Source organism: Xyrauchen texanus, chromosome 5, assembly GCF_025860055.1.
Source record: "Xyrauchen texanus isolate HMW12.3.18 chromosome 5, RBS_HiC_50CHRs, whole genome shotgun sequence".
NCBI lineage: Eukaryota > Metazoa > Chordata > Actinopteri > Cypriniformes > Catostomidae > Xyrauchen > Xyrauchen texanus.
Window position 1 is genome coordinate 46,125,410 of NC_068280.1, and position 23,054 is coordinate 46,148,463.

The 23,054-nt window shown below is 38.0% G+C and overlaps 1 protein-coding gene across 1 annotated transcript in view; it reads left to right on the forward strand.

Annotated features, from left to right (window-relative positions):
* Nucleotides 1–11,755, forward strand: part of LOC127643600 (ras-associating and dilute domain-containing protein-like) — a 36,084-nt gene extending 24,329 nt beyond the window's left edge. Inside the window, exons 10-16 of the mRNA XM_052126390.1 lie at nucleotides 1,224–1,396; nucleotides 1,968–2,118; nucleotides 2,312–2,502; nucleotides 6,360–6,732; nucleotides 8,113–8,255; nucleotides 10,726–10,865; nucleotides 11,041–11,755. Of these exons, the coding sequence (XP_051982350.1) occupies nucleotides 1,224–1,396; nucleotides 1,968–2,118; nucleotides 2,312–2,502; nucleotides 6,360–6,732; nucleotides 8,113–8,255; nucleotides 10,726–10,865; nucleotides 11,041–11,140 (1,271 nt within the window). The 3' untranslated portion in view covers nucleotides 11,141–11,755. The remainder of the gene's footprint in view (nucleotides 1–1,223; nucleotides 1,397–1,967; nucleotides 2,119–2,311; nucleotides 2,503–6,359; nucleotides 6,733–8,112; nucleotides 8,256–10,725; nucleotides 10,866–11,040) is intronic.
* The last annotated feature ends 11,299 nt before the right edge of the window (nucleotides 11,756–23,054 follow it).

Sequence of the window (23,054 nt, forward strand, 5' to 3'; positions counted from 1 at the left end):
AAGTTAAGTACCAAAGTACAGTAGGAATACAGCCTTACTCTTGTTGCTGTACATCATGGTGTTTACAACAAACAAAGATGGCAATTTTTTTAAATGATAACCCTTAAACATTTTGAAATTCATTATGAATAGAAACATTTTAAGTTAAGATTTTCTGAAAAGCCTTAAAAAGCAGCAAATGCCTGCAGCACATCACTCTGCAGCTCTCGCTTGGTTACCCTCTGAAGCTAAGTAAGGTTGAGCCTGGTCAGTACCTGGATTGGAGACCTTGGGGAAACTATGGTAGCTGCTGGAAGAGGCGTTAGTGAGGCCAGCAGAGGGTGCTCACCCTGCGGTCTGTGTGGGTTCTAATGCCCCAGTATAGTGACAGGGACACTGTACTGTAAAAAAGAACCAGCTTTGGCTGCCTTCCCATCATCTAAGTGGATGATGCACACTGTTGGTCATTGAGGAGTTTGGCTTGATTTTTCAAACTGACGGTTAAATTAATGTTAAATGCAATTGATAATTGGCTGAAATGTATTTCTGATTCAATTGTGTGAATATATATATATATATATATATATATATATATATATATATATATGTTTTTTTTTAAAAATTTATATATTTATTTTTTGTGTCCATTTTCACAATGAGTATTGCACAATGTTGTAAATCCACCTCCAGTTTCCTTTTTTAAAGGGCAGCAAGAGACATATGTCATTTTTGTGTGTACATGTGTACATTACTCATAGTCAGGTGAAGATTATTTCTCCAGACACTCATAATCCTCTTTATGTCATAACAGACAGAGGATCAGAGCTGGTCTTACACACAGACATCCACTTACACTCACACAATGTGTGAATAGTGACATTTACTTGTAGTCCTGCAATAAATACTGCATGTTCAGTGACTATTTATGTACGAAAGTTTAATAATTGATGTTAACCCAATGGTAATAAATTGTATTACTAGCATTATATACTATGATTCTGAAAACGATTTAGTGTGCTTGTGCTTAGCATCAGTGTTGGGTGTAAGATTAATTACTGTAATCATATTTTGGCTTTAGTCAAAAAGAGTGTAATCAGATTACTGTTACTGAATATAAATAAAGTAGTCAGTAAAGTATTCTGATAACAGTTATTTGAAAAGTGATTAGTAACTTGTAATGGAGTACTTTGGTTAATTTACCCAACACTGCATAGGATGACAAGTATGTGGAATTGTGTTTGTAGGTCCTGCACGGGGTTGGTTTCAGCGTTCTCGGGTCTTGCAGATCCAGGCTTGTGTGAAGATGCTACTGGACTGGTCTAAAGGGGTGGGGCATAATCATCTCGCTCAGAAATTTTTCGCAAAATTCTGCAGCACTGTGAGCATCCTGGCCACGCCCCCACAACAACTCTCACAGGTGAAGCAAATACTTTGTATATACTTCACGGATACTTGCTTACTAACCATATCTTTGTAAAGTTACATCCAATATTGCAACTTTGTTGTCAAAACCCTATAATCTGGTAAATGCCGTGACAACAGTAAATCCCTGATTTTATCAGACTAAAATCATGTTAACATGAAGAATGTTTATGTCTTGTGACAATACTTTTGATACAATATGTATTTTATCGTTTATAGACTGGCCCATTCACTATTTTAAGTGCCTTACAGTAATCACGATTTCTGCTTTTTTTTTCAATAAACGAGGGACGATTATTGTTTGTGGTAATCAAACACAGCCACAAATGCTGTCGATTGAGTATAACTTGAATTGAACCTGCTAAATTCCTTTAAAGTATTCAAAAAATGTCCCTTATTATTTAATTTAAATGTACATCTAAAATGTACATTGTTTGTTGTGTACTTTGCGCTCTGTATGCTGCACTGCATATATCTGCACTTTCCATGTGTGGAAATGACCTTCTGTTTGTATTATCAGGCTAAATCCTTAAATGCTCTTTTCTTGCATTTGTGTTGGTCTGTAGATGAGTTGGAAAGCTTTGTGTGCAGAACACCCCTCTCTGAAGCCTGTCCAGCTACACAGAATCCTCACACAGTACCAGCTGATGGCTGAACTGGGTCCTCTCCCAATCTGGCAACCAAGCAGTGAAGATGAAGCCTATATCTACAGAACAGGTAGGCGTGTGAATAGGTGTCCTGTGTCTGACATTTGAAAAATACCCACCAATTACTATGAAAATGCTATAGGCTATTAACATTGTTTGTGTATCTTCCTTTGTTCATATGTTAGTTGGCTTTTGTTTAATAGCATATCCATAGACCTGTACATGTAGATGTATATTGGTCAGTATTATTTTCTTTTCAATAGTTGATCTACTGGAAAGTTTTGAGAACCATCCACCTATTGTACTGCCGAGTGCTGGATTTAAGGTGGACCTGGAGAGTGATTGTGTGGAGGACAGTATATACCGCCAGCTACTTTATGTTCGTCACTTTCTGTGGGGTCTACGCTCCAAGACCCATCCTTCAAATGGCTGCGCAGACAGGCAGGAAGCCCAGGTAACATTGATTTCTATCATACACAAGGGTGTGCAGTAGGCAAAGGATTGTATTTCAGAGCCCCATTCAAAATTATCTTCACTGTTTTTAGAATTTATATTATAGTACTCAGCATTTGGCTTTTGCAACTCATTCATTACAAAATATGAACTTGTACCTTGAATACCCCAGGAAATCAAAATGAGGCATGCATGTTTAGTCCGTGTGTTAGCTTGTAGGCCAACTATTTTCTAGTATCCTCCTAAATGTTAACAAAATTCACTTTTGGCAGATTTACATTTAAAACAGTTTTTCTCTTCTGTAAAAATGGACCAAAAATACTATGACTCATCTTGCACTACACATATTTTTGTCCAAACAAATGCTCTCTAGATTGGGAATGTCCTTCCCCCAGCAATTCATGGTTTGTGGCTGTTGAATTTTAAAACTAAGGTTAAGACATTAAATTTTCAATACATCAGCACAGAAAGAAAACTGCGCTACAGTCCTTAAAGTCATTGGGTCTTCATGGACTGTAGTTTATAACACTCAGATTTAAATTCTAGACATGAGAGTCATTCTTAATCTGATTACAAGATTATCTCTGTAGTTACAAGCATCACTGCTGGCTAAATTATGGGCCATGTGTCAGTCTCTTGCAAAAATAAATAAATAAATAAAATAAAAAATCTACTAGCAACACTGTTTAAAGTTTACGCAAGGCTTATTTTATTTTTTATTTGTTTTTGCAACAAAATAAATAAATAAATAAAAACAAAACAACAAGAAAAAGGAACTGAGAACAAACCAACTGGATAACTGGACATGATACAAACAACAGAACTGGAAATGTAAACTGAACATAACACAACAACCTGACTGGGAAGACAAGATGAAGGGGAGGTGCTGCCAATAATCACCGCTCATGGAGTGGATGGCACTACAACACACAACAGACAAGAAAAAGACACAAAAGTCCAAACAAACAGAAAACTAGGGTATGGTTCAGGGCAGGACCGGAGGGACAGACAGGGTGGTGCCGGCAAGACAGATTATGAAATGGGGTCTAGCGGCCAGGGAAATGAATCCAGGTAGGGAGCAGTGTACTACAAATCACAGAATAGACAAGACAGAGAAACAAATGTCAAAAAAATCTGAAAACAAAGGTAAGGACCAGGGCAGAACAGACCAGGGTGGCACCGGTGGGATAGACCAGGGTGGCGCCAGCAGGAAGGAAGTGGGCAAAACCATATGACAGCCCAAGGTGGTGCTGGTGGGATGGTCCAGGATAGGATTGCAGGATAGACCACAGTGGAACATCTAGGCTTAGTGGCTTGACTAAGTTACTTGACTTGGCTAGGCTTAGTAACTTGACTGGGCCAGCAGGCTTGACTTGACCTGGTGACTTGATTAGGTGTGAAGATTTGACTGGGCTGCTTGACTTGACGTGGTGGCTTGATTAGGTATGAAGGTTTGGCTTGAAGTGGCTGCTTGATTTGACTGACTGCTTGACTTGACTGGGTTGTTGTCTTGACTGGGCTGCTTGACTTGATGTGGTTTCTAGGCTATGTGTAGCAGTTTGACTTGATGTAATGACGGTACGACTAGACGTGACGGCTTGATTTGGTGAGCAGGCTCCAGAAGATAGCTTGAATGAGCGGATCAAGTGTCTTGATGGGAGCGAGGACAGACAACTCCAGAATGGGAGCAAGGACAGAAGGCTCCAGGACAGGAGAGAGGACAGACGGCTCCGGTACGGGAGCGAGGACAGACGGCTCCGGTATGGGAGTGAGGACAGATGGCTCCAGGACAGGAGTGAGGACAGGCAGCTTTAGGATGGGAGCAAGGACAGACAGCTCCAGGACGGGAGCAGAATCAACCCGGGAAATGACTTCCTAGGCCAAGAGCATTGGCAGTGACAGGGGACTAGCCTCTGTGGCCGTGGGCACTAGTAGTGGCAGGGGAATGACCTTCGTGTCTGTGAGCACAGGCTGTGACAGGGAATGGCCTCCATGGTTGTGAGCACAGGCTATGACAGGGGAACAGCCTCTGTGGCTGTGGGCACTGGCAGTGACTGGGGAATGACCTACATGGCCGTGAGCACTGGCAGTGATGGGGAACGGCCTCCATGGCCGTGGGCACTGGCAAAGATTGGGGAACGGCCTCCGTGGCCGTGAGCACTGGTAGAGACAGGGGAACAGCCTCCGTCGCCTTGAGCATTGGCAAAGACTGGGGAATAGCCTCTGTGGCCGTGGATACTGGCAGCTCATGGCGGTCGGCATTGGGAACGGCCACCGCCTCCTGGCGTTATGATGTCTTGGAAGGCTAAGAAAGGCCAGCATTCTTACAAGATGCCTTCATATGCAAATTGATGCCTGTGAAGTCATTGACTGACTGGGCAGTGAGGCATCAAGGCATAAAGCCATGTTAACTATATGGACTGCATTTTTAAACTTCTCTATTTCTATGGTCTAGACCATATAAATTGATAGGACTGGTTGCCCTACTATAAGAACTGAAACGAATATAGAATGATATACAAATATATAAAAAAAAAAAAACTATCTCATGATTTTCTGTAAAGCTTCTTTGAAATGAAGTATATTGTGAAAAGCTTATACAAATAAATATAGCTTATATAAGCTATATTATATATATATATATATATATATATATATATATATATATATATATATATATATATATATATATATATATATATATATAAAATAAAGGTTTGTAATGGGGATGTGCATTTTGATCATTTTGACTGCTTGACTATAAACCAGCTATGTTCTTGTTGATTCCATCTGTGCTAATTCCGATTTCTCAGGGCCAGCAAAGCCTTCTATAATAAATAATATATAAATATTTTTTCATCCTTTCATTGTCATTGACCTTTTTGCCTATGTATTTGCAATCGCTTTCCACTCCGAATTAATCTACAAACGAAGTGTAAAAAGCTAAAAGATTCAGAATTGAATCAATTGGTTGAATTTTTTTTTTTTTTTTTAGATATTTGTATAGGCCTACCACTCTATATTCGTTTCAGTTCCTATAGCAGGGAAACCAGTCCTATCAATGTATATGGTTCTGACCATAGAAATAGAGAAGTTTAAAAATTCTGTCCATATAGTTAACATGGCTTTATGCCTTGATGCCTCACTGCCCAGTCAGTCAATGACTTCTCAGGCATCAGTTTGCATATGCTGGCCATTCTTAGCCTTCCAAGGCATCATAATGTCACGTCTAATGACCTAAAACTATTTCAAGTGAGCTTTAGACATGATCAAACAAATATTTTGAAACTATAATAATTATTTCTCTCTGGCAAAAACTAAAGAAAAAAAAGAAGTTATATCAACTAATTAATACAGACGCCATGTTTATTCTTTCAACCAATCAACGGTTGCACAGCGTTTTAGGATATCAAAGTCAGCAAAGGCTCGATCTATGCTGCCTTCAAAACTGATCAGATGAAGGTATCACAAACACTGGATTTGGATGTGCCTTATTTCCTGCCTCCGTATACATCCTCCAAAGGTAGCTTTCAGATTCAGCTTGTATAACCAATATATTTATTGGGTGCCACTGTGCCTTTAAAATGAGAATTGACCTATTCTTAAGAAAGCATTCTTTCTCTCATCAAGACATTTCATCCATATACAGGCCAAATGTCAGCATGGAGTTAAAATGGAAATTATTCAAAATGTTTGACCTCCCAAATAGATTGTGGCTCTTTTGAGGCTGATTTAAACTTGAAAGTATCCTTAACATGCTAGAAATCATGTTCGTCTTGGCCTGTTATAAAATACTGATATTGGTAATGTGTTAGTAAGCATTGTTATTAATGTTAAAATTAAACTTCTGTCCTTCAGCGTGACCCTCCTCAACCTCACACCAGTCCACACCCAGCACCTCCTTTGCGTGGGGAGGGAGAGGGGGCTGGTGCCGAGGAACGACCCAGAGACAAACTGCCACATAGCATTCACTACAGAAATGGAACAAGCATCCGTTACGCCAACCAAACACAAGCAACAGACTCTTCCTGTATACTGACTCCACCTAACACGCCCCTCTATCCTGAGCACATGTATATACACTCCAGTACACAGTCCAATGCAACCCACTATTCTGAGCATGCTTCACAAGAGCACACACATACACACTCTCACACAAAGTCCAATGGTTGCATGCGTTCCACTCCAGAGCACAAGAAAATCAATGGCTTTATCAGCAATGGCATTGAAGGCAAGTCAAAGAAAGCTCTTTTGAGTCGTGGATGTGTGTGTTCTTTCCTCCTATATTTTGTCAGTTGGGTCATTCCTGTTATGCAGTACATTTTGAACTCTGTAAGTTTATGTAAAAAAAAAAGGAATATGCTTTCTATAAAAAGTCAAGGTTTTTATGGAGTTCAAGCAATGAAGGTGCTGGAATTGTATTGTATTCGTGCTGATTTCCTTTTTCTTCTGCCTTAAAAATGTCTGGGCAGCAAAAAAGCGTAAATCCTAGAGACACCAAATTTGGCAGGATGGTCCCAAATCCCTGCCACTACTCAGATGCACACACACACACACACACACACACACACACACACACACACACACACACACACACAATCTTTGTAAGGGCTATAATCTAAACTATTTTTTCCTCTGATTTCCTGAGTCAAGCAAAACAAAACTTATATTTCCAAACTCCTCATAGACCAATGGTCTGATTCGCACAAAATTTAGCATGTATCTTCTAGGGACTCCTATGACAATTCGTCAAATTTGAGTGGATTTTCAAATAGTTCAGAAGATATAAGTTGATGTGAATTAGGCAACAGCTAAAAAATTATTGGCTTATAATTATTCTGAATGATTTGAGAGTTAGCTTACATGAGGTTGTTAACCTGAAGAAATTTTAGGGGGTAAAATCCATTGCCGGTGCTTTGTTCCACCAAAATACTGTCACTCTCTGTAGAGGGATTAATTAGGAAACTGTCTTTTAAATTAGTTAAATGGATATTAAAAAAGACTCACAGAATGGAAAGTTGTATTGAGGGTATCTGAAAAATCTATCATTTTATTTTACTTTTTTCTAATTAAAAGTGGTGAAATTATTTAAAACGCACACTATTCTGACTTATCTGTGTTATTGAGATAAAAGAAAACTATTGTTTTCCATCTTTAAATATTGTTAGTTTAATATTTTATCCAATATATTAAGACATATGATTAAGATTTATTATGTGGACAAAATGTACTGCATGACCCTGTTAGTGTCTGCAAAGTTTCAGTGTCTACACAGCGACTGTTCTGTTTTTGTTATTTGATGACAGACATGTAATCATTCCTGATTTGTGTAAATTTCTTGTATTTCACTTGAATGAGTTTCTGTGTAGACACATGTGTTTATTACGCAAGTACTAAACATATTCACTGTAGTCTCTGTATATTTCTGTCAGTTTTGTGTGTTTATTCTTTGCATCGCTTAATAACTATCTGTTTGCATGTGCAGCTCATGTGTTTGTCTATTGTAAACATATTGTTTGTGTTTATAGGACATGTTCTAGGTCTGTGTGTGTCAAATGGGAACTGAGTCCTGTGTCTGTGTGTTTGTTTGTTTATCCCTGCCCGACTCCAGGCCCTATAAGTGGTTGTGGCTTTCCTTTCCCTGTCCCTGTCTCTCACAATATGGGCCCAAACTCTGATGATATCTGTTCCGTCTTTGTAGTGGACCTGGATAAAGGACCATACGGCCTGGGAATGGGACTTATCGATGGACTTGTGAGTCTCTCCAATACTGATCTAACATGCAACCCTTGTGGTCAATGTTCTATGCATATACCCATAACGCTATAGCTCTGTTAGAAAACCTGAACTTCCTACCTAGACAGCTTTTAAAGGCATCAAAGTCACTTCAGATTTTTTGGAATTATTCAGTAGTCAACTTTTCCATGCACTTCGCATTCGGATTGCTATTATTTGTTTAAATTTCAGTTAGGATGCTGCCTTAGAAAGCAGCTGCCAATGTACAGTAGGTAATAGACATATGAATGTTGAATTAACAATACATTTATATAGCACTTTTCTGACACTACACTCAAAGTACTTTACACAGTGAACAAGGGATTCTCCTCAAACACCACCAGTGTGCAGCATCCACCTGGATGAGGCGACGGCAGCCATAGTGCACCAGTACGCTCACCACACACCAGCTATTGGTGGAGAGGAGAGATAGAGCCAATTAAGGGATGGGGAGTATTAGGAAGTCATGATTGATAAGGGCCAATTGGGGGAATTTGGCCTGGACATCATAGTTACACCCCTACTCTTTTCAGTGTCCTGGGATTTTTATTGACCACAGAGTGTCAGAACCTCGGTTTAACATCTCATCTGTAGGACAGTGCCTTTTTACAGTAGAGTGTCTCCATCTCAATACTGCGGCATAATGACCTTCACAGTCCACATGGTGAGCACCCCCTGCTGGACTCCCTAATACCTCTTCAAGCAGCAACCTTAGTTTTCCCAGGAGGTCTCCCTTCAAGCTACTGACCAGGCTCAACCCTGCTTAGCTTCAGTAGGCAACTGGTCTTGAGCTACAGGGTGATATGGCTGCTGGCATGACCCAGAGACAAACTGCCACATAGCATTCACTACAGAAATGGGACAAGCATCCGTTACGCCAACCAAACACAAGCAACAGACTCTTCCTGTCTTCATGTCTTCCTGACATAGCAAAGCTCAGTAGGTTTTGGAACAGAGCTTCTATCTCAAACCCTTAATATTATTATAAAACCCTTCCAAACATATAAGCATTTTACATTATGTACTGAATCCTAACTCCTGACGGAATATTAATTTATTAAAAAAAGAAGCAGCAAAAACGTGGTTACAGTAAGGCACTTACAATGTAAGTGAATGGGAGCCAGTCCATAAATGCTAAAATACACACTGTTTCACTTGTTTTTGTGCACTTGTTTTTGTATAGCCACAAGATGTAAACATTAAACATGTTTACATGATTTTAGTGTGATAAAATTAAGTAATAAAATTGCTTACTAAATTACTTTACACAGATAAGGTTAGTAAGCAATGTTATTACAATAAAATCTGAATATTCCTTTAATGCCAAATTGTAGCTCATGTATTATTCCTGCACTCAAATTAACTGCAAACAAACTGTGCCACGGTGCAAGTTCAAATCTGGCTTGTGAATTTACTAGTCTCATCCCCTGCTCTTCTACACATCATTTCCTGTTCTATCTCTGTAAACAAAAGTGAAAAAAGACCAAAAATACAGATTCATATCATGAGCTATAACAAGAACTAGCCTAAAAAGTGTTGCTTTTACAAAAAAGAAAATTCTAGAAAACGACAACGGAAGAAACTTGCGTTTACATGAGATTTGAAATCACGGGACTATTCCCTGTTTTTAACGTCAACAAGTAAACAGTTATTTATCCAAGTATAAATAAGAAAATTTTGTCATAGCTTTGATAGCTACATTGCATGTCATAGAGCTCTTCAGCTTTCACCATGGGTTCCCTCAGGATTTTCCTATGGGTTTTTTATAACAGGGTTTTTTAATTTATGAGTAAAACATGGTCAGTGTTAAACATAATTTGACGATACATGGATGTTTTGTTCTACAACATAAATTAGTCACTTTCATTCCTCAAACATGAATTTTAAAGCCACACTGAATTACATACTTTTTTTAAATCACATGGCGGCTTCAAAATTCACATTCTCTGTATGAAAGTGTGTAATTTATGTTGTAGAACAAAACGTCCACATATCACAAGCCTGATTTTATGCTTAAGTTCAAAAAACCCTTTATAAAAACCCATAGGAATATCCAGAGGGAACCCATGGCGAATTAGACTTAAGGGTTCGCCTAAAAATTGACCTCAGCTCTGTAGAAGAAATGGTAAGTATCACAGCCTCGTTTTCATTCCTGGCAAAAATTAAAGATGGCGCTACTATGAATAAGGTCTATGACAACATTAATTATATTGTTAAATGATGTTTAGCCTTTGCTACACATCTTTGGTTTTGTGTCGATGAAGGAATACTTCAGCCTTAATGATGGCACTGTGGGTGTATGGCAAAAAAAGGTTAGAAAACAATGGATAATATGGTCATACATGTTGTTGGGATATTAACCCTAATCGGTATAAGACTTTGCATGTAAATATGCTCAATGATTCCATTAACAAGTAGGTCTCTCTTTTCTCATTTTCTCTGTATACAGCATACCCCTCTGAACTCCCCTGGAATCTACATTAGGACACTGATTCCAGATGGACCAGCTGCTGCAGATGGGCGACTTTGCATTGGTGACAGAATCCTGGCAGTGAATGGGACCAGTCTCATTGGAGCAGACTACCAGAGGTCAGTGCTCTATATACACCATATATCAGCTTTCTGAGTCTCACACACTTTACACAGCTATTAGGAGAGTGTGCTAAACGTTTGATGTCAAGGTAATGTTTTCACTAGGTAACATAAATGCATTAGATCCATCTGTTTTGTTAACCCTGACAATCTCTTTGTCTGTCTCTGACAGTGCTGTGGATTTGATTCGTTTGGGGGGAGGACGTCTCCGGTTTCTTGTCGCCAAATCAGATCTTGAAGTGTCTGACAAGATCAGTGCCTCTTCCTGCTGAGAGAGAGGCTGCAATTGTGACACACTACCTTGACGAAATATGAGGAGGACAGCGAGTCTTTCTTGCTGAGACTGGAGACAGGACAATAAGCACACTATAGGACCTCTCAGCGACTACAGCCCTGTACAACACTGCACTCTTTCCCCTTTAGATTGACAGTTTGACATCTCTGTCTTTACCTCATTCACAATTTGGTGTTGGTTCTTGAATGTCAATGATATTGAAGGGGAATGTTTTTGGGCACGTAATCTTGTTGATACTGGAACAAATTTGTTTTTTTTAAATGAAAGTGCAAATGAAATTTTAACATAGTGTGTTAATTTCACCCTAATAATAATAATAATAATAATAATAATAATAATAAAAGCAAGCAAACAATTAAAACACACTAAACATGAGAAACATGGCAATGGCCTCCATAAAAGGCACAAATGAGTTTTTTCCCCCTACAAATATCTTATCTTTCATGGTTCATGGAAAAGGTTTGAGACAAAAACTATTTGTCTATGATACTTCACATTTTCCTAATGGATAAAATCTCTACAAGTTCAAAGATTGTCTTATACAGAATCATTTCAAATGAATAGCAAACGGCTGGCTCAAATCCTTGATGGTTTCCATATGTACATTTGATATCATATATATATATATATATATATATATATATATATATATATATATATATATATATATATATATATATATACTTGCTGAACAATTACACTTATCAAGAGCCTCATTTCAAGGTGAAAATCTCTTTCTGTCTCAAGACTAATAAAAAATTATTAGTTTCAATGTTAGCAGTACTCACAATAATAACAATTTTAAGTTCAATAATTTACATACAGCATATGTTTTCTACCATATGTTACTACAATATGTAGTAAAGTGTTAATTTACTACATAATATTCATAATATATGTGGTTTCATTTGTATTTGAAAAGACATAAATCTGCATTTTTGAATACAAATAGTGTTTATTTTTTCCATTATTTCATGTTTGTACTAAATCTGTATTGCACTATTTCATAATTGCTTTTTTTCTCATTTGACCCTGTATTTGGAAGATTTGTAAAGTAATGTACCTAACTTGCTATTAAACTGAACATCGAGAAGTCCAACTATATTCGAGAGCTTTAATGCAACATAAAGCGCAACATTCACCAGGAGAGGGCGACACAACATTGCATACGTGAAGAACTGGGCAAAGCAGTTGGTGAAGGGGGTTCTACCAATCGCGGAAAACTGAAGTCTAGAGCTTTTGCACCACAACACAGTTTTATAATTTTTTTTCCTTTAAAGAGTAAATGGATACAAGTAAGAACAGAACAATATGTTTGGAGTTTTTGTAAAAAAAAAAAAAAAAAAGACCGCTAGTAAGAAAGTCCAGCAGGGGGCAGTATTGACCTACACTTTGACTTCAAGCGTGATGGTGAACAACTCGTACGTTATTAGTTATTAAAAAGATCAAGTCATACTTTGTTTTTAATTGAGAAAATATTGAACAGTATCTTCAATTGAGGTGTGAAAATATGTTAATACTCTTGCGAAGATTACGAGGAATTTGTCGAGTGAAATGTCTTCGAAATTCATGATTCAATGATTATAAGCCAGTTATATTGATAATTACATTGCTGTTGTGACCCGAATACGAAAGCCCCACAAGGAACGCTGAAAGATGGCTTCAGCGTGAAGAAATGTCTAGATACAAGCCGTTTTTGGCACTGTGCCATTATGTTTTTTAACAAGCCAAACAGCACAACACCACGCTGTGACCTATCAAAATACAGAAGCCCATACTGTTAAATCTGGTGTAAAGAAATGCCGACGCGTGATCCCATTGGTGGAGTCAGTTGCGATTCTTGACCAATCAACAGACAGAGTCCAGATGACTACCCCCAAAGCTATGGCGGCAGTGGTTGCAGAAGTTGCTTTCTGACGAGCTTGAGCTTCTAAAATCAGTCACATACAGTATGAAGTTCCAACTCGATTAGGATGATGTTTGGGATGCAGTAGAAAGCGAGTTACAGTATCAGGTTTGGAGACACACAAGCCTACCTCAGCAACGGGCTGACAGGTGTAAGATTAACTTTGTTAGGCGCGGACCCATCCGTGCGCGACAAATTAAATTAATGGAACAAATTTCCCTCGTAATTAAGATAAAAATTCGTGTCAGCTATAACCTTGCCTAGCGCTAATTATGTACAAATGATTTATCATCTGTTTCGGATGGAATATTAATCTTCAGCTCGTTGCAAAGCGGGCCTTGTGTTAAGAGATGAGGCTTGATTAACACTGACAGATCTTGTAACTGCTTTCTCCCTCACCTTAATGAACAGATAGTGGATGCGCAGGCAAGCAGAACCCTCTTTTGCAGTGACTAAAATACCCTAGCTTTCACACAACTGTAATACGAAATCCTTGTTATAAACCTATTCAGAGTAGCGCCATCTTTGAAAAAGCGGCTGTGAGGAAAAGGCATACTGTCTCTTCAATGATATGCACTGTATACTATGAAGGTCCTAGATTTCATCTAATTCATGTGCTTTCCTTATATATTCTGCAAGTCTATCCCTCACAGCCTTGTTTTCATTCCCGCCAAAAATCAAATATGGCGCACACTGACTTTGGCCCCTACCAGTAGACCTTGACCAGACAGAAATCAATATTTCACCATTAAAATCTATCAAAGAAGAGTTAAGGCTGCAGCAGTCCAAGGCGCCCTTTTGGCACGATTTTGACTCACGTTTAAGCTTACATGTTTGGCTGAGCTCAATTGTAGGTCTTCTGAGTCCAAAGTCCAACACTCTATCAGGTGAGCTGCTGCGCAAGCTAATCACGATGGAATAAGGGGGTAAATATTGGTGGGTCTGACTCTGTAATATATGCATTAAAATATTCAATATCATAAGATAGCAGTGTGTGAGAAATAAGTGTTTATAAAGTCATAATCAGCTGTTGTACTCATGATTTGTGTGAAAGTGAATATGCATAGTTGCACAGTTGTTGTAGCGCCTCTAGTGTTATATTCAGCAGGAAACTGTGGAGAAACTGAGAACGTGTCGTGTAAAAAACTCAGTTTGCAAAAATGTAGTTATACAAACGTTCATTCTATGAGACTTGTATTTGTTCAAGCTTTCCCCTCTTGCACTGCCATGTATGAGGATGGTCATCATGTTCAATGCTCTCTAAACTGTTTAAAACATGTTTTCATGTGGATAATATATGCAACTGTCTATTCTCTCCCATAGCGTTTATCCATTAGTCTTGATATATTAATATTGCACATACTTCTTTCTTGCTACCGTTATGGTGGTTTTCCGAAGACGATTTATGAGGCTTAGAAATACATCATGCTAGCACCTCTATCATTATGCAGCACTGCTGATGCAGAGTGACAGGACACTAAGCTACTTTATAACAATGAATGGGCTTGCAAACCATATCGTCCATCATGAGAAATGAGCAGAAAGCACGGAGGAACAACAAAGCCAGGACATAGTCGGTATTAGCTCATTAGTTTATCCACTGGGTCGCTGACAACACATGTAAAGGCAGTAACCTTGAACAAGCCTAAACGTATTGCATATAAACACACATTGTGAAAGATGAAGCGACCGCAGTACTAAGTCATGTAGTGGTTTTTACTTTCAGTGTGAAAGTGTGACAGCCTTGGTCCATTATTAGCCTACTAATCTGTAAGTCAAAAGAAGAAAAAAGAAAAAAACTTGTTTGTAAGTTGTTTTCTGTAAATTGCTTAAATTAATATTCTACAAAATACTGACACATAGTGTCACTACAGTCAAGTTTACTACACTATTAGTAAAACTATGGTTATTTATCATAATGGTTAAACAAGTAGGGTGAAATAACTGAATAAAAATATTGTGATAAAATGCAACAATAAACAAAATATTTTACTTATTTTAAAAAGAAGAATAAAATGTGAGTTACTGTCACACTACTGAAAATTTTAGTTAAGTTGGTAACGTCGCTTCTTTTAGTTAACTACTCCCCAACACTGGACAGTTGCATACTGTTCTTTTTGTTGTTGTTGTTGTTTTTTACCTTTTTTGTCACCATATGTGTTAAGGTTAAGGTTTAGTTTCCATAAAAGGGGTTGATGTGGTTATCAAGCAGGACCAAGGACCCACAATGGTAGATCCGTCTGAGGTAGATGCTGAGAGGGAGATTTATTCAGGGGCACTGACATTCAGTCTATTTAGCGCTGATAACAGTGAAGACCCTGAAACTGCACACACCAGCAGATGATGAATGGTGCGCCTGACCATAATCACTTATCGTTTTAGCCTCTTCTCCTCCTCTATTTGACAGGAGTACCATCGCCGTTTTGCCCTGTCCTGCCTAAATATTCACCATCTCTTCAAGATCTCCTTATCTTGGCAGCAATGAATCTTACAATGAGTATGAGAGTTGAAAAAGCACTGTATTCAGAGATGTCATCTTCCTCCATGCATGATGAACATGGAGTTAACCTGTTAATTAGGAGAATTGTGTATAACCAGAAATGTATTTCTATCGGGAAGACACGAAGGCTTGAGTGAGTTTTAAGATGCCATTTATTTGATGAATGTAAAACAGAAAAGAAATGTCTCTCTTTGGCGTAGGCCCCGTCTGGCGGTCCGAGGGAGTTGTACTCGGAACCATCATATCCTGCCGGAGATAGCAGGCAGGGGCGAGGGGCCTACCCCGTGTGAGACGGGGCTCAACTGGTGGTGGTGGGGTGGTGGAGGTTCCCGGTTAGCGCACTGAAACAGCAATGTGATAGATTGTGTGCAGACTTCAATGGCTTTGAAGGAATGGCTTACATGCCATTGGCTAGGAGTTACCCCGCTAATGATGTGATGATGTACAGCTGCTAGTCTTCCCGCTAGAACTATGCTGCGCTTCCATTCATTTGACAAATGGTGCCAAATATGTCTGCGTCTCTTTCTGTTTTTGCAAAAAAGAGAAGAATCAATAAGCAAAATTAAAAATGCATCATATCCATATGCGTTTAACTATTTTGCTGATGTTACAGCCAGTTATCAGTCTTAAATGTCAATAAATGAGAAAATAAATATTCAGGCCAGCTGTATATAATACTAATGTATAGAATAAACATGTTTAAGAATCATCTTAAAAAATTGCTAAATCAATAGTACAGATTATTAACAATTAAGGTACATTGAAAGATCCTCAGTATATTGGACATCTTTGGTTCATCAGCATCATCTCAGCTGGCGTTAATCAGATGCAGCATTCTATTATTTATTATTATGGTTATTGACTGTTTCTGACAGTAGTGTGTGTATGAACTAAGCAAACGTGAGATAAATTGTGGCATATGTGTTTAACAGGGTTTGTTGTGAGAAAACCCATCATACTGTGAGGGCACACACATGATCAGGAGGGCAGATCTGCTCCCTGCAGTGGGTGAATAAATCCATTTTTAATTACAGTTGCTTGTAAATAATAATCTTCACCACAGCAGGCAAGATGTAGCATATGAGTTGAGATGTCTTGGGAAGATCACTCTAGCCATTGTACCGCTTTTAGAAAGTGACCACAATTAAGAGAGGACACAGTCTCTGATATTCATGTACAAATAATCATGTATTCATGGTCTTCTGCTGTTGTAGCCTGTTCGCCTCAAGGTTTGACATGATCTGAGTTACCGTAGCCTCTCTGTCATCTCGAACCAGTCGGGCCATTCTCCGTTGACCTCTCATCAACAAGGTGTTTCCATCTGCAAAACTGCCTCTCACTTGGTGTTTTTTGTTTTTTGACACGATTCTGGGTAAACTCTAGGGACTGTTGTGTGTGACAATCCCAGGAGATCACCAGTTACAGAAAAACTCAAACCAGCCCATCTGACACCAACAATCATGCCACGGTCCAAATCACTGAGATCAGATTTTTCCCAATTCTGATGGTTCTGATGATGTGAACATTAACTGATATCCTGATCCGTATCTGCATGATTTTATACATTCCACTGCTTCCGCACGATTGGCTAATTAGATAATCGCATAAATAAGTAGGTGAACAGGTGGTCCTAATAAAGTGCTCAGTGAGTGTATAATACATTTAAGCAGGTGCAGGGCATGCAGCGAAGAACGAAGAGGAAATATAGATATTAGTTTGAATTTGTTGAGTGGAAAAAACTAAAAAGATTTCGGCGAAAAGTGTTTTAGTAAGTAATTTAAAACTAAATTTATGAGTAATGTGATTCCTTTTGCAATGAAGCCAGTATCAAGGCAATCTGATTACAATTTTAGATGCTTAATGTGTAGTGGATTACATTTTCAGTATGCGATACTTCTTTTTTAAGTCTGTAAATCTGCTAAGGCAACTAAATAAGTATGCACTTCATATAAGCTCTGCTGAAACTTACATATGAATGTTACCTTTTAATTCAACTTCTTTTACATCTGAAATACTGTTTGACCAGGTTAAACTTAATCTGTAATGGCTTGTAAATATATTGTCACCTCCTTTAGATATATCAGCTGTGTGGTGTGGTATCAAAGAAGTGCTTGTTCTAGCTCAAAGATATTTTCACACTCTGCCAGAAACAAAATCCCTATAGATTCTCATTGAAATGGTTACCTAGAGGCTAGTGCTCTTCATTTACCATCCTCATCTAGCCCCCCAGTACTTTTCCTCATGCCTATAGTATGAGGAATAGGAATCTCTTCCAGATGAAATGAAGGAATGAATTGACACTGTTCGCTTTAATAGGGTGACAAAATGAATCACGACTCCTCCAAGGATCCATCATGACCAAAATGGTGACCACAAATGATCTGTGAACCACTATATATTGATTTCCCGTGTACTACAAGTGTCGGATTTAATGTTCGGAGTGCGCCAAAAGGGCGCCTTGGACTGCTGCAGCCTTAACTCTTCTTTGATAGATTTTAATGGTGAAATATTGATTTCTGTCTGGTCAAGGTCTACTGGTAGGGGCCAAAGTCATTTGTTGGGCAGAGCTGGACACCTGGTTTGTGAGTCACAATCAATCATGTTGGCACAGTGAGACAAAAAGGGGGAAAAGAGAAGAAAAAAATATTAGTGGAAAGGCGTGTAGACCAAAATACGATTCCCTCCCCGTACTACTCGTTTATCGTGGGGGAAATAAAAGGTAATATGACCACGATGTCAGTTTATTGAGTGGAGAGGCTCAGCCAAATTGCACATGACGTTAGGTAGGTGGAGTGGCCCGCAAGTGAAAATGAAGGTGTGGAGAGAAAAAAAAATGAAAAGAAAGAGAAAAAGACCGACTATGTTTTATTTAAACATCCTTCGGGAGACTACAGGCTCAGGTAATCTGTTGTGTTACAACTCAGTGCCCCGTTCCCCTCCATCCGCCGCGATAACAGCGAGCGCCTAATAGGAACCCATCAATCACAATAAGCTTCCAATTTCGCCCGGTGTCTCTACACTCTCAGCCACTGTTTAACGTGCTCTAATAACGGTGATAACATACTTCTATAGCCGGAGATAGGGACCTGGGCTCATCCAAGAGGTCATTTACCTTGAGTAGATTAAACAGCGGTGAAGTCAGCATCTCTTTTAACTGGAGGATGTAGCCTAATATATGAAGGGAAAGTGACAAGATTGCGAGCAGAGTGACGCAAAAGGCAAAAAATAATATACAGCTTAGAAAAAAGGGGACTAAGCGAAAGTGGTATCCTTGAGAGAGCGATGCCTTGTCGGGGCCAAAAGTACACAGATGGAATAGGGAAGTAGAAAGTGATCCGATTGTGATTATGTTGCTTAACTAATGATTTTTGCTCCACTGGTTTGCTCGATTGCACTAGCCGGTTGAGGAAAGTCGGTCTATTACAGTGTCAAGGTAACTGGAATAGTCCGTAGCCACTCTCTCTCATTTTAACAACCATATGGGATGAGCTTTTGCAGTGAAAAAGACCTATAAGAAGAGATAAATTCAGAGTGGCCACGGTAGAAGTGTGGTAATGAACATGCCACATTTTAGAAGCCCACAACGTCAAAGAGCACTAATTACAATCTTTATCCATGAGTTGTGATGCCACAGCTCAACCAGGGAAAAGGCCTTCTGGTAGGCTACAACTCGACGTGCTTTTTCAATTCAAACCACAACACAGACATTTCCTGAAGCAAATGTTAAAAAATTTGATGCGTTTTGACGACAAATTGTAGTTATTTAAACGCTGAAATTCAAGGGCGTAAATTTGTCTTGAACACTAGAGTGGTTGCAGCATGAAGCATTGTTACGTTATCACATGTTCCATTGATCATGGTATAAATATTGGGGGGATTGTACTTGCTTGTTTTGATTATTGGGGATGGGGGTCACCTCGCCCCCATCGCCCCTGGAATATACAATATATTCCCCTGCTGAAAATGAAATTAGGCCCTATCAGTTGGGTACACTCTAGCGTTAGTGGTGTTTTGGTTTCTTGCAGGCTAATCCCAATCACTAAATGTTTCTGGAGTTTATTGAAAGACAACAATCTTTCTGGAATCTTTGCCACTCTACAGACAGGTTTTAAAAGGCCACAAAGCCAATTTTAAGATAGGCTATTTAATGTAATTCAGCTACTACATTTTCTCTGGATGCCCAGGAGGTGGCGCAAAGTCACTTATTTACAAAAAAACCGTACGGATCCCTGTCCTGGACACATTCGGTTATAATTTCTGCCTTAACAGATTTACCGGTGCTGTTTCATGGGAACTAAAGGTGTGTTGAAGGTGACGTGCAAATGCATGCCTTATTCATCAGATCTCAGATCAGTTAGGCCTGTATCTTTAATCGTGTTTTTGAGAGGGAGCGCATGCATTTGAGTTGCACAATCGCTTTGCGACCATTTTTAGGCTGCTCAAAGTTGTTATACAGTTTGATAATCTTATTTGAAGCAAAAGATGAGACCTCGTGAAATAAATTAAATGAATCACAAACAAATAGGCTAATAAATAAATCAATTTTATATTATTTAAATGATATATTTGTCTAAAATGTCAAAAACTGCTAATATATGGCATTTATGAACATGGAATTTAACACGAAAATGGAAAAAATGTAAAAAACAATGCGTTCATTTTATTTTTAATTTCAATTTTCAGTCTCAAAATACCTTAAAATCAGTTTTATTTGCCGATATGAGTTAAGAATAGTACACACAAGAACCTGAAACGTAGATTATCTGGGAATTGAATCCGAATTCCCAGATAATTAAAAGCTACTCATATTGTTTATGTATTGCTCTAAGTTTTTGTTGTTAGTAGGATTATGATTGTATTTATTTACAAATGATAAGCAGCCTAATGCAGTAAGTTGGCCTTTGTTCCACATTTGCGACATCTCTTAAAAGTAACAAGTTCACATAAATATTTATAGGCTCTTCTTAGAATATTATAATTATTTTAGTTGGTCATGAAAAAAATTTTGCATGCCATTTTTTCGTGTTTGGTTAATTAAAATTTCACTGTCACAGTTTCCAAAGGAGAATACCTCTAAGCTAAAATATTTGTCAGCTCAAGACTATATTTAATATGTCAAAAGGGTTTTTCACGAGCTCTGTTTTGACGATCTCGGCCATGTTAAGGTCTAATTAAATTACATATAGGCTGATCAAGCTGAGGAGGGTTTTTTTTGTGTGTGTGGTCTTGCCTCAGGCAGACACTATTCAGTGAATTTTACAATCAGGCCAGAATTTTATTTTCGCTCACATTTGATAGTATTTGGAATTTGCACTGTTGTTGCGGGGTGCCGTTGAATGGTAAGTTTGACATGCGCATTTTGGCTTTCCTTTATTAACAAGTGGATTTATTTATTTATTGATTTTTAAACTAAACTGTAACTTAGTAGTTGTTTGTGTTGCAGGTTTTTGTTGGTATTTATACCCGTGACAAAAAGACCTTTAGGTGCACAGGGTAATTAAACGTAACATTTTGTAAAACATCTATTTATAATTTAATTCTGAATTTAAAAGAAAATTAAAATAAATACGCATCACAGAAATAAGCACAACTCTCCCTTTTCCTACTGTTTTGCTAACTGCACGGTTTTGCATTTTAGTTTCAAATATTAGTAATTAATCTATACAATTAAATCACTGAATGGCAAGTGTAAAAGGCAGAATACCTCATTAAGAGACAGTGTTTGGTAATTGCAGAAAGATGGACTTCCTATTGCTGTCCTATTCCCTTTGTAGACCTACTAATACCATGGACCTGCCAGTCAAAGATTTGATCATGAGTCATGTTGCCTTAGGAAGAGAACAATAAGGGACATGTTATAGGGTGTCCCCCAAAAGGGTTGTCAACTCTCACTCCCTGGCAATCTAATTACTTATTACAGTTTAGCTAGTGAATACACATAAAAAACCCATCATGCTAAGGAAAATTTTACCAGCATGTAACAATAGAATATATACAATAATGAGATAACATTATAGATTTTTTTTAATTTTGTTTAGGCCTAATGATGCACAAAATGTACAGTAAGTGGCAAGTAGTCTTTGATTCAAAGGTGAATTGTACAGTTGATCTTGTATGTGTTGCTGAACATAAATCTTGATATCTGTGTTTTGCAGCTTAATAGCAAAAAGTTCAAAAGTTCTGTTTGCTAAGCAGGTTCTACACATTAATGTGAGGACTTTGTTTGGCAGAACAATGCTTGCAGTCACACTTCAGAAAGCTGATCACTGTAGCATGGGTGCACCGGGAGGCCCACAGCCTTCAGAATCACTGAGATATCACACAAACAGATGCTGCATAAATACAAGAACACACACTGGAAAAAACAGACGTCGTACAAAATATTTAGATTTAAAAATATCATGTTTGATATAAAAACATTAATTGTGATAAAAAAAATAAATAAAGTTAATCTCCAAATTCAGCACTTGGAGCAATTTCAGTAATCTACAATTTAAAAAGTTAAAAATACATGTCTAACTGTGCAAACAATGCGAATCTCAGTAGTTGAAAAAAACATATTTAAAGATTATTTCTATTTTATGCTTCATACTATTGCTGAAGCCATTTTTTCACTTCACTTCACATGTTTAAGCAAAAAAGTTGAGCATAATCAACTACAGTTGAGGCATAATACTGATAATCAAGTGAATGGAGCAGTCCATAAACAGTAAAATACACACTGTTTCAAAAGTATTGCCACAAGACTCAAAAACTATACAAAAAAGCATACAAAAAAGCATGAATTTATTGGCTACTTTCACTTTTGTTATAAATGGCATACTGTAACCACAACATTTTTTATTTTTTTAAAGAAGCGTGGGATGATTTGAAAATATTTTTTTATTTTTTTCAGTTATCAACATTATGCCAGGACGTTTTGTAGCCTATTAATGTTTCATTGAGTGTTGTTATGAGAGAGAGAAAGATAGAGAGTAAATTTTAAACATGGTTCTACATTTACAGTAAAATAAATAAATAAAAATTATTTAGGGCCACCTTCAACAATTTGCATTCTACTCATGGACAAATAGTATATTGTTACACAAAATCCCCTTATGTTTTCTTGACCCTGGTGGCTGGATCCAGTATATGCCTTTCATTGTATATTTTTGGTTATTATTGCAAAGCAGGACAGCTGTGACCAAACTCTATCATATGTGGACCACATCATCGTAATGGGGTTAGGGAGATGGAAACGGACAGTTAAAAGACAATGGATGGATTCAGCATTTAGTTTGAGCGAAGCATGTGGGATAGTCATTATAGCATGATTTGCAGTGTTGACATCCATATAACCTCTATGATGTTGCAGTCATGGAGGTCTAGTGAGGGAGTTAGATCAAAAACTCAGGTCCTGGATAGATAATGTGAACCACTCCAGTACCAGACCTCCACAACCATCATTAAAGCTTTCACACCCTGGGAAAAATCCAGGGCGGTGTA